Genomic DNA, 12,665 nt, shown 5'->3' with positions numbered 1-12,665 from the left:
TCCTGTGCAATAATAGTGCAAATAAGGCAAAACTGCAGACATGCTGTTATCCAAGGAAATGTTTTCTCACGTTTGTCCATCCCAAAACCTGAGCCGCTGGAATTGGGACCTGGGCTTGGTGTGCGTGGAGCAGCCACACCGGATTATTGGATGGTCAGTGACTTGTAGTTTCTTTTCCCCCCTAAACACACTGTTCTTCCAAGACTGCCTTTCATACTAACTTCTTGCTAGAAAAGGATTCTGTGACCCTTTTTATACTGTAGCTCTGTTGTGTTAAAACACTATATCCACAGTTACCCTAACTTATCCAGTCCACATCCTTCAGTTTGAAATTGAAGAATTCACTTTCGGAGGAAAAAGAACCTACATGGAATCATGTAAAAATATGAAGCTCACGTGAGCAGGTGTCCTGGCTCTTCACTGTTCGGTCATCACCTCCTTGTTGCTCCATTTTCCAGCAGTCTGGCCGGATTCTCTTATTCTTTGCTTCCAAACTGCTTCTAATTGATGTGAAATTGGAATAATAATGACACACTAAGAGTACTTCACAATGTGCAAATAACTGCCTTTTTTTTCAGCAAAGAAAGAAAATATCCCAGTATTTATATATCCCAGTCTATCGGAAAGTAGCCCAATAAGTAGTTAGGAGAGATGATCATGTTAACTTTTACCAGTAAGAAGCCTGATATTCTGAGAAGATACAGTTCACCAGTTACAATAGGAATAAATAAATCTGGACTCATGTCCAAATCTTTGGATTCTTAGACCTTTTAGTTTATCAGACTTTATTAAGACTGTATCAGATATGTAAATTTTACCACATGGACTTTTACAATTTATCTTGGGTTGGTCCAATTTCTATTTTATTTTTGTTTTCGATTTTAGTATAAGTAATTGAGATAATCTTATATATGAGATGCATGTAAAATTAAGATATTTAAGATGGAGGAAATGAAAGCTGATTTGTATACTTTTAAAATATGTATTTTTTTGCCGAAACCGGTTTGGCTCAGTGGATAGAGTGTCGGCCTGTGGACTGAAAGGTCCCAGGTTCGAGTCCGGTCAAGGGCGTGTACCGGGGTTGGGGGCACATCCCCAGTAGGAGATGTGCAGGAGGCAGCTGGTCGATGTTTCTCTCTCATCGATGTTTCTAACTCTCTATCTCTCTCCCTTCCTCTCTGTAAAAAATCAATAAAATATATTTTTTAAAAAAATATGTATTTTTTTTATTGATTTCAGAGAGGAAGAGAGAGAGAAATAGAGAAACATCAGTGATGAGAGACAATCATTGGTAGGCTGCCTTCTGCACACCCCCCTACTGGGGATTGAGCCCAGTCCTTGGGCACGTGCCCTGACCGGGAATGGAACCGTGACTTCCTAGTTTGAGTCATAGGTCAGCCCTCAACCACCGAGCTACACTGGCTGGGCTGATTTGTATACTTAAAAAAAATTTTTTTATTTTAAAGAAAAAGGGAGAGGGAAAGAGGGAAGCATCAATTGGTTGCCTCCCATATGCACCCCAACCGGGGAATGAACCCAAAACATGGATTGGTGCTCAACCAACTGAGCCACACTGGCCAGGGTTGATTTGTATCCTTTTGGAATGTTACCAAGTGCCTCATGAATTACAAAAATGATTTTTTGTATTAGGGAAGTAGAGAAGGTAGGGGCAGAGGGAGTTGTAGCAAAAAAATGTTTTAGTTACTAGACTCGCTATCTGCCCCCATCCATAATCAGAAAAATGTTAAGTCTTTAAAAATTCTTTTATTCTAAAACTAGAGGCCCAGTGGGGTCCCTCGGCCTGGCCACCGTCCAGGGCGATCAGGGCCATCGTGCCCAGTCTAGATCTGGCCGGCCAGTCAGAGGGAGGGACCAAGGGAGGTTGGCTGTGGGAGTGCACTGACCACCAGGGGGCAGCTCTTGTGTTGAGCGTCTGCCCCCTGGTGGTCAGTGCACATCATAGCTACCTGCCGGTTGTCCAGTTGTAAGGGTCTCTTAGGCTTTTATATATATAGACTTTATGTCTTTAAAAATCGATTACAGCTTTTTTACTATAAAAAAGTACCATTCTAGCCAGCACCGGTTTGGCTCAGTGGATAGAGCGTCGGCCTGTGGACTGAAGAGTCCCGGGTTTGATTCCAGTCAAGGGCAGGTACCTTGGTTGCGGGCACATCCCAGTGGGGGTTGTGCAGGAGGCAGCTGATCGATGTTTCTCTCTCATCGATGTTTCTAACTCTCTATTCCTCTCCCTTCCTCTCTGTAAAAAATCAATAAAATATATTAAAAAAAAAAAAAAAAGTACCCTTCTAAAAAAAAAAAGTAACCAAAATGTTGAGACAAGTATCACTTAGTTGCGCCTCCTTAGTCCTGAGTGTGTCCTGTTTGTCTTGTTGTAGGTTAGCTCCATTCAGAACCAAATGCAGTCCAAGGGAGGCTACGGGGGTGGCATGTCTGCCGGGGTGCAGATGCAGCTCGTGGACACGAAGGCAGGATAGCCCGCCCTTCCCGTGAGTACTCCAGGCTCAGACGTGGCCGACCCCGGCTGGCGACACAGACAGCCTTCATTAAGTTGGGGTTAAGAGATACATACAGTTGACCCTTGAACAACATGGGTTTGAACTGCACAGTTCCACTTGTACATGGATTTTTTTCAATAAATACTGTAAATGTATTTTCTCAAGCTAACTTTATTGTAAGAATACACTATATAATAATACATGTACAAACGGTGTCAGCCAACTTACTGGTAAGGCTTCTGGTCAATTATAACTGTAGGCTATAATAGTAGGCTATTATTAGTATTTAAGTTTTGGGGGAAGTCAAAGTTATACACAGATTTTCAACAGTGCTGGGGGATGGGTGGGGGCAGTGCCCCCATCCCTACGTTCTTCAAGGGTCAGCTGTATTTTGTTTTCCCTCTTTTTAAAAAAATTGTGAACAAAAGGCAAAAATATTTTACTTGGCTAAATGTTAACACATTGCGGACGGATCACAGGAATTCTCTCTTCATATTACACAGTGTTTTATAAAGTATACTTTAAAAAGATATTAGCTTGTAAAAACATGTAAAAATAACTTCAAAATGCAATGGGTATTTAATTTTAAAGCGTGCCTTTAACATTTATGTAAAACGTTGTTTTGTACTTGTTCAATAGAAACTTATCTGGCCACTGGGTAAAGCTAGCAATAAAACTACTGGTCCGCAATGTGCTGAATGATGGTCATAGGCATTGCTGCAGTTTGGATATTAATTTTAGGTTCCTCTTTTCCTGGCGAAGAACTTTAAGTGCATTAAGACATCTGGTTGGGGAGGCTTGAAGATTCTGGTGGAGAGATGAAGCTCAGGGTCCTTTAAACAAGAGTGAAGTTACTGTTTTGAGCATTGATGCTGCCCAGAATCCATGTGTAGTGAAGTGATTTTATATTTAAAATCCATCAACTGTGCTGTTGATAAATCTTTCATTATCAACTTTTTAAAAGGGTGCATCCCAAAAGTGTAAAAATAATTTGGATGTTTCTTTTGGTTTTGTAGGTCATTGTGAATTTCTGTGTTTTCTCCTTCTACTATTCTTTAATTTTTGTGTGTGATTGCTTTTCTTTTCAATTACAAAAGGAAGTGTGACGGCGTCTTGTCCATCCTGTTGTGACCCTCCAGTGAGATGTACTGTTCCGCCGAAGAAGCTACTGTCGGACGAATCCTGCATTTCCTTCAGCTGGCCGCATGCCTTCGACTCCTGGACAGAGTTTCTTAGATTGTGGCTTAAATTTTATTTTTTATCAACATGGATCTGACCTTGGCATGATCTTTTCTGTGAATGCTAGCACTGTTTTGCATTTTTTCCCATTTTAACATTTCTCTTTCCACCTGCCTTATGATTTTATTAGTAAGGACCTGCTATTATTTGTTAACTTGTCACCATTTATGTATATTTTGGAAGGTATGAGACCCACAAGCACAATGATCATTTTTAGTCACTTGAAGCTTCAGCAGAATGGATATCTGCATGCTTGATGAAGTCGCTGCGTGTAGGAGCCCTGAGCTGGTGATACTGCTGCTATTAGAGAGGTTAGCTGTGGTGCCAAGTCACACCCGTGTCACAGAAATGGTAACTTGTAGTTTATTAGAAATACGACTTTTTGGTCTATTTAGAGAGAATTATAGTACAAGGCAAGTTTGCATTTGTAAGGCCTTCATTCTGTTGTAAATGTTCACTATTTATTTGGGAGCGAGGACCTGGAGTGAGCAGAATGGCTGTGCATCGCCTCCATTGGGCTCTGAGCAGCAGCCACTCATTTCTCTGCACTCACTCTGTTGGTCCCTGTTTTAATGTCCTGTCTAATGTTATGGTGTCCAGTAGAGTGTGTTGAACCCCTGGCCTCTCCTAACTGCAGACTCCAGAGTCAGTGGCCTATCCACGCGCCACATGTCCGGGGCAGTGGAAGTTGCCACTGAAAACAACCTGTCTGGTGACTTTATGGAATTGGTGAGAAAACCTTTGCTTTGGTTGCAAAATACGTTTATTCTTCCACAAACTGTATTTGAGGTGAATCTGTAAATGCTTCTCCTTCCCCACAAGGGCATAGCATTTAGCCAGTTGGTGGTTTGTGTCTTTGTTAAAATGTAAATCCTGTGTCTGGTTCAGCTCTAACTACATGTGGTCGGATTAACATTTCACGCGGCGAATGGGGGTTCATTGAAAACTTAGCCCTAAGGAATTAGGTAATTGAAAGTGATCATCTTCTCTTCTGTCTTTTTTTATCCTCTTTCCTTCCCCTTAGTCCCAACTCCTTGTGAAAAGGTAACTGAGTAAATACTAGGTTTGTGAGGCAAAACATGAAAGCATTTCTCCCTGCTCTCTGGAATTCAGCTTTTGCACCACAGGGGGCGCCAGATACTCAGTCCTTGTGCTCCTGCGGCTTCCAGCCTTCACAGTGCCAGTCTCCAGCAGAGAGGATCTGTCAAGGAAAAACGTTTATGCTTAGTAACAAAAATACGTATTTTGTTTAATAACTTCTAAACTAGAATTCATCTGGTTTCACTAATTCACGGAGGCTATTGCGTTCTGCAAAATGCCAGAGCCTCTGTGTCCCGCCAGCGGCGTGGCTGTGCCGCTTTTTAAGGCGGACTGGATTTTCCCGACATCGCCCCACTGGTGCCATTTAGTCTACTTCTACCTGGACTTTAGAAAATTTCAGTACAATTTTTATACTTGTCACAGAACGCCTGGGACAATAGTACAGGGAGCCAAGGTCCCTCTTCCCTTACTCATCATTTGCTTTGCTTTTCCAATTACTATTTTTTTCTGCTTCTCCAAGGACCAAAATACTCCATGTGCACTGGAGCGTGTCTGCATGGTGGGCCGCAGGCTGCACTGTGCAGGCCATGGGCATCACAGTGGCCACACTGTGTGCAAGGGCACATGCTAAGGAAGGTGCCAGTGAATCAAGAAGAAAATTACCAAAAATTCTAAGCTAGGAACCTTGAACACATCTTTTAGGCAGGCGTGGGAATATCTGAATGTGGAGGAAGCAGCGTCCCCACATTCATAGGTGGGGTGGTAAATTTTGGAGGTCATTTGGTCCCCATAGCAACATATCTCATTTTGAAATTGAAGCTAATTAAATAGGATAGACTGTTAGTATTCTGTTGAAATACATGCTAATAACTGTTAAGCAAGGGAAAATGAATGAAGGTTTAACAACATGGACTCTGTTATCAGTGACCTGCATTCTGTAAATCAGGTGCTTTCTCGTGACCTAGGCATGAAACGGTGCCAATAAGCATGGAGTGGAAATGTTAGCTCTGATGGTTGGATTCAGCATTTCCAATGCAGCATTATCCCTGGGCCTTTAGAAATACTGAGCGTATACTAGCTTTCATTTTGTTATTAAATTATAGCAGTTTCATTAAGAGAACAAGTTTGCCTTGATTTTGTTTAAATGACTTCTGCTCAGCACCCAAAAGATAAAATTGACATATTTTTATAATATAAGCACACTTTTTCTTGTACATTATGTTCATTCTTGAATAAAGTGAGTTCAGTGTTGGCTTGTAGATATTAAAAAGAAAGTATTGATTCAATAAATGTTTTCTTTCAATCCTGGCTTGGATTTTCCTTTCAGTATAGTTTTTTTCTTTCAAGGAATTATTTACCAGCATTCACTTAGAGCAGCGGTCGCCAACCAGTGGTCCATGAGGTCCGAAAGGTTGGCGACCACTGACTTAGAGCACCTTTGTAGCATTCTTATATTTTCAGTTAAAACTATCCTCATACAGAAATAATTTATCATTCTCTTTAACTTCACCTTATAATTTAACAAACACCTAATCAAAATGAGCGTAAATGTTTGGAAATAGGACTTTTTAAAAAAATATATTTTTATTGATTTCAGAGAGGAAGGGAGAGGGAGAGATAGAAACATCAATGACGAGAATCATCGATCGGCTGCTTCCTGCATGCCCCCCACTGGGGATTGAGCCCGCAACCCAGGCATGTGCCCTTGACTGGAATCGAACCCAGGACCCTTCAGTCCCCAGGCCGGCGCTCTATCCACTGAGCCAAACCAGCCAGGGCTGGACTTAGGACTTTTTATCAAAATATCTCTTTTCTCCAAATTTTCATTGCCAGGGAACATCACAAATGGCTTTTAACAAAGGAGTCAAGCCCTGGCTGGTTTGGCTCAGTGGATAGAGCGTTGGTCTGCGGACTGACGGGTCCTAGGTTCAATTCCAGTCAAGAGCACATGCCCAAGTTGTGGGCTCGATCCCCAGTAGGGGCCATTCAGGAGGCAGCTGATCAATGATTTTCTCTCATCATTGATGTTTCTGTCAATAGAAAAATAAAAAATAAAAAAAAAGGAGTCAAATGCCTATGCAGTTTCCCATGCTGAAGCATTTTTGTCCTCACAGTTTATGCAGGATTTAGATAAGAATTTTCTTTCTTAGCCATACTATCAGGTACCATTTTGAGCAGTTTTGTCCCCAGGGAGCGTTGGGCAGTGTCTGGAATGTTTTTGGTCGTCACAACTTGAAGGGATGCTGCTGCCTGGTGGGGGTAGAAACCAGGGAGGTTGCTCAATACCCATTGCACATAGGACAACCCCTCAGCAAGGGTCTATCCAGCCCCAAATGCCATGGCAGCCACAGCTGAGAAACCCTGGATCTAGAGCAAAGATCTGTATGCTCACCACATACATCCTGGTTAGTTGGTCAGATACTGACACCAGCTCCGTAGGTCTGACTCTGTTATGAGAATTGCCACACAATGTTCTAAAATAGAAAAACTGGTGAGAAAAATATTAGAAAAAAGTATTTCAAAAAGTGGCCAAAGACTCAAAGGAAATTGGGTTAAGATGATGTTCCTTTTAAAACAGAACACCGACAATCCAGTAAGTCACCTCACTCAAGAAGGAAAGGAAGTACTGAAGAAGCCCATGTCTGTACGTCAGCTCTGTGCTGGGCACTTTCCCAAGGACGCACATAAACTGTGGAAGGAAGGGCGCTTCAGAGAAGCACAAAAAGTAGGACCAAGCTATAAAAAGTGTCAGAGACATCGTCTGGAATTGGCTAAAATTCGTGAAAATGCAAAAACCTACGAAAGTTACATAGACAAGAAAGAAATTCTATCCTCTCGTTTCGACAGGCTTTCAGCAGACTGCAAAGAGAATGGTTATTTTACCTCTAGTTTATTGCCTCCATCCAGAATGGTTCAGCAAGAGAACTCAGACTATTAAATGCCTCAGGTTAATCTTATTCTATTTTAGCACCTTAACTTTTAGTTTTTATAGTGTTCCCAAACTATGCAGTTTTGTTTTTTAAGTGCTTTCTACCAGACACATGGAACCTCTGGGCTCCTTTTGATCTTTACTCATATCCTCTTAATCTCTTCATCTTAAAAGTTTTCTATCTGGCCCGACTTTGATGCCTAGAAGGAAAAAAACAGGTGCACTAGAAAAAAGTTACTTCCTGAATAAGAAGATCCAGATATTTGGCCAGGACCTCACAGCAGGTACTGAGGGTGGGGTCTGGGAGCTGAAAGGCAGGATAATGTCCCTCATTGGATGCCGAGTCGTTCTCAGCATCTAGAAGGGTTCAGGAATCTGGAGAAGGGGCTGCGAGTAAGTTAATAAACTAAGACATGAAATACAAATTTGGAAGGCATTTTTTTGGGGGAGCCAGGGAGGCTTAGCTTTAGTAACTAAGTTCTCCGAGTCTCTGGACCCCTAGCTTTTAACACATTTTGCCCTATAGCAAAGCAGATATACATATCAAAGGTAAAGTTTGGTAAACAGTAAGATTATCAGGTTGGGGGAACTGCCCTCAGCTGTCTGGCAGCAGGCAATAATATATGCAGATTTTCAGGTTTGGGGAAATGCTTTCAGGTATTCCAGCAGCAGGTAATATGACTCAGCCCTGCTGAAGCCTCAAGTTCCATCAACCTTTTGATGAACTTCTTGCATTTATTATGACAAGCTGGAATTAGCCTCCAGCAATTGGAAGGTAAGGGCAGGACAGTCAAGAGAAGGTCTGATTCTAACCCCCCATTTTCCCTTGTAAATCTGAGCTCCTGAGTCCACCAGAGCTTTTGCAGTTCACAGATCTCATGTGTTCAGTGGCCTTGGACAGGTGAATGCACGGACAGCTGGCCTTGGGGCCCCGAAGGGATTCCCAGGCACCGGGTTTTCTTAATTTTTTTAATATATTTTATTGATTTTTTTACAGAGAGGAAGGGAGAGGGATAGAGAGTCAGAAACATCATTGAGAGAGAAACATAGATCAGCTGCCTCCTGCACACCTCCTACTGGGGATGTTCCGGCAACCAAGGTACATGCCCTTGACCGGAATCGAACCTGGGACCCTTCAGTCCACAGGCCGACACTCTATCCACTGAGCCAAACGGGCTAGGGCCAAAATAGCATTTTAAACAATATTCAGTGACATCAGCAAGACAGTTAACTAGGCCCTTGTTTCCCCCACAGAAACACCCAATAAACAACAATATGTGGACCGATAAAGCTCTGTCAGAAATCTAGAAACCAGTTAAGCTGCAAGAACCAAGCCATGCATAAACATAAAAAGCCACCCTGAGGTGGCTGGTGGAGTGGTTTGCCTGGCCCGGTCAGGGATGGGGCTGCTGGGAACAGGCTGGTGCAGCCACATGTTAGAGTTGCAGGTCGATGCCGGGTAAGAGAGTACACAGGCAGAGGGATACAACAGACGCAAGGCTTCTGAGCACAAGCAGAAATGAGACGCTTACATATAAATAAAGGCATTTAGAAGCAGCTGAGTTTACGGGAACTGGGTGGAAGCCACATGCAGTCCCAGGGGCCATGCACTCCTAGAAAGGGCTGAGAGGACCATGAGCCTTTAAGTTGGGCTGATTGGTGAAGGTCTCCCCCTGCGGCATGAAGCCAGCCACTCAGTAAAGACGGAGAGGGGACTTGTTTCAAATACATAAATCTCAACAAAAACCGTCTCAAATATGCTCAGTGAGCTAAATGAGAAACGGACAGACAACAACATCAACAAAAATTTTCAAAAAATGAGAATATCAACAGGGATAGAAATTATGAAACAAGATACTGGAAGTCCCAGCCAGAGCAGTTAGTCAAGAAAAAGAAGGAAAAGGCATCCAAAATGAAAAAAGTAAAATTATCTCTGTTCACAGATGACTTAGCTGATAATGTGAAAGCCTTAAAGACTTAACACCCACACACAGAGCTAACAAATGAATTCAGCAAAGCTGCAAGGTACCAAATCAACACACAAAAATCAGTTGTTTCTATCCACTAACAATCTGAAAAAAAATTTAACAATTCCATTTACAATTGCATCTAAATACAATACTTAGGAATAAATTTAAGGAGGCAAAAGACTGGTCCAATTGAAAACTACAAAATATTAGTGAAAGAAATTAAAGATACAAATAAATGGAAAGACATCGTGTATTCACATCCCAAGACCTAATGTTAAGGTGTCAGGACCATCCAAGGTGATCCACAGATTTAATTCAATCTCTATCCAAATCCCAATGGCATTTTTCCCAGTCATATCAAGGGACCCTGAAGAGCCAAAATAATCTTGAAAGACAAAGGTGGAGGGAGGTACCATACTTGATTTCAAAACTTATAAACCTACAGTAATTAAAACAGTGTGATACTGGCATAAAGACAGGCGTAGAGACCAATGGAATAGAATGGAGAACCCAGACATAAACTCTGTGGTGAAATGATGTTCGACAAGGATGCCAAGGCCACTCAATGGGGTAAGGCCAGTTTTTTCATCAAACGGCGCTGGGAACATTAGACATCCGTATGAAAAGTGTAAAGATAGGTCATGTCTTAGCCTGTGTAGGCTGCTATAACAAAATAGCACAGACTGGGTAGCGTACAAATAGCAACTTACTTCTCAGTTCTGGAGGCTGGGAAGTCCAAGGACAAGGTGCCAGCATGGTTGCTCCTGGCAAGAGCCTCTTCCTGCCCATAAGCTGTGCCCTCGCGCGGAGGAGGCAAGGCGTCCCTGAAGCTCTTTTATTGGAGCAGCAGTTCCCCGCATGAGGGCTCTGTCCTCACAGACTAAAGCCACCACTTAGGGCTGATTTCCACATACCGGTTTGGGGAGGGGACACAAACACTGAGACCATAGCAGACCTTTATCTCACAACGTATACAAACATGAACATGAACCAGATGTAAACATAGGACCTAAGAGTACAAAACTCTTAGAAGAAAACACTGGGGAAAAGCTTCATGCCAATGGATTTGGCAATGACTTTTTAGATGTGTCATCAAAAGCACGAGCAACAAAAAGCAGAAATAGAGAATGGACTACATCAGAATGAAAAACTGCATCAAAGAACAACAGCCTTACAGGCAACCTGGAGAACGGGAGAATATATTTGTAAATTATATAGCTGATAGGGGGTTATATCTAGTATAAAGAGTTCCTACAGCCCAGCCAGTGTGGCTCAGTGGATTGAGGGTCTTCCCATGCACCAGGAGGTGGCTGGGCAATTCCCATTTAGGGCACAGGCCGGGTTGTGGGCTCCATTCCCAGTAGGGGACATGCAGGAGGCAGCTGGTTGATATTTCTCCCTCATCGATGTTTCTATCCCTCCCTTCCTCTCAAAAATCAATAACATTTTTTTTAAATGAGAGAAAAAAAGAATTCTACAACCCAACAACCAAAACAAAACAAAACACCAAACAATTAAAAAATGGGCAAAGGACTGGAATAGACATTTCAACAAAGAAGACATACATACGGCCAATAAGTACATGAAAATATGCTCAACATCACTAACCATGAGGGAAATGCAAATCAAAACCATAATGAAATATATCCTCACATCCATTAAGAGGGCTACTATCAGAAAATCCAGACAAAAAGAAAAAAAATCCAGACAAAACGAAGTGTTGGTGAGGACATGGAGAAATTGGAACTCTGCACTATTGGTGGGAATTTTAAAATGGTGTAACACTATGGAGGTTCCTCAAAAATTAAAAATGGAGGGGGGGATGGGAAGAGATTAACCAAAGAACTCATACATATATGCATGACCAATAGACACAGACAATAGTGTGGTGAAGGAAGGCCTGGGGTGGGGCAGTGGTTGGGAAGAGGGGAAGAAGGGCGGTGGGGAGTTGGGGGACATCTGTAATACTGTCAATAATAAAATAATAAAATTTAAAGCAAACAAAAATTAAAACTAGTACTATCATATGACCCAGCAATCCCACTTCTGGGTATATCTCCAAAAGAACTGAGAGCAGAGTCTCAAAGACATATTCATATACCCATGTTAAAAACAGCATTATTCACAGTTATAAGGTTACCCTAGAAACCTCCAAGGGACTTAATGAGACTTTCAAGGATCTTAGTGAGAAAGTCAAAGACATGAAAAAGGACCAATCAGAAAGTAAGCACACACTGACTGAGATAAAGAACAATTTACAGGGATTCAACAGTAGAGTAGAGGATTCTGAGAATCAAATTAATGATGTGGAATATGAGGAAGCAAAAAACACCCAATCAGAAGAGCAAAAAGAATCCAAAAATATGAAAAAAGTGTAAGGAGCCTCTGGGACAACTTCAAGTGTGCAAACATTGGCATTATGGGTGCCAGAAGGAGAAGAGAGAGCAAGATATTGAAAACCTATTTGAAGTGCTCACCTGGGCAGCACATATACTAAAATTGGAATATACAGAGAAGATTAGCATGGCCCCTGCACAAGGATGACATGCAAATTCACGAAGTGTTCCATATTTTTGGGGAAAAAGAAAGAAAGAAAACCTATTTGAAGAAATAATGACAGAAAACTTCCCCTACCTGGTGAAAGAAATAGACTTACAAGTCCAGGAAGCACAAAGAGTCCCAAGCAAGAGGAACCCAAAGAGGCCCACAACAAGACACATAATTAAAATGCCAAGGGTTAAAGACAAAGAGAGAATCTTAAGAGAAAAGCAGTTAGTTACCTACAAGGGAACGTCCATATGACTCCCAGCTGATTTCTCAACAGAAACTATCCAGGCCAAAAGGGAGTGGCAAGAAATACTCAACGTGATGAATAGCAAGAACCTATAACCAAGATTACTCTACCCAGCAAAGCTATCATTTAGAATTGAAGGTCAGATAAAGAGCTTCACAGACAAGAAAAAGCTAAAG

The 12,665-nt window shown here is 41.9% G+C and overlaps 1 protein-coding gene and 1 non-coding gene across 2 annotated transcripts in view; both read left to right on the top strand.

Moving 5' to 3' along the window:
• Positions 1 to 6,099, top strand: part of CDC42SE2 (CDC42 small effector 2) — a 32,062-nt gene extending 25,963 nt beyond the window's left edge. Inside the window, exons 3-4 of the mRNA XM_070415064.1 lie at positions 2,397 to 2,507; positions 3,614 to 6,099. Coding sequence (XP_070271165.1) covers positions 2,397 to 2,495 — 99 coding nt within the window. The 3' untranslated portion in view covers positions 2,496 to 2,507; positions 3,614 to 6,099. The remainder of the gene's footprint in view (positions 1 to 2,396; positions 2,508 to 3,613) is intronic.
• A 6,065-nt stretch (positions 6,100 to 12,164) lies between these two features.
• Positions 12,165 to 12,270, top strand: LOC139011995 (U6 spliceosomal RNA). Its single transcript, XR_011471784.1, has one exon. It is a non-coding gene; the product is annotated as a U6 spliceosomal RNA (small nuclear RNA).
• The last annotated feature ends 395 nt before the right edge of the window (positions 12,271 to 12,665 follow it).

This window comes from Myotis yumanensis, unplaced genomic scaffold (genome assembly GCF_028538775.1).
Source record: "Myotis yumanensis isolate MYYU_CA2020_CCGP unplaced genomic scaffold, mMyoYum1.0.hap1 SCAF_5, whole genome shotgun sequence".
Lineage (NCBI taxonomy): Eukaryota > Metazoa > Chordata > Mammalia > Chiroptera > Vespertilionidae > Myotis > Myotis yumanensis.
The sequence above is the reverse complement of the archived record's forward strand: the minus strand, read 5'-3'. Positions and strand labels throughout refer to the sequence as shown.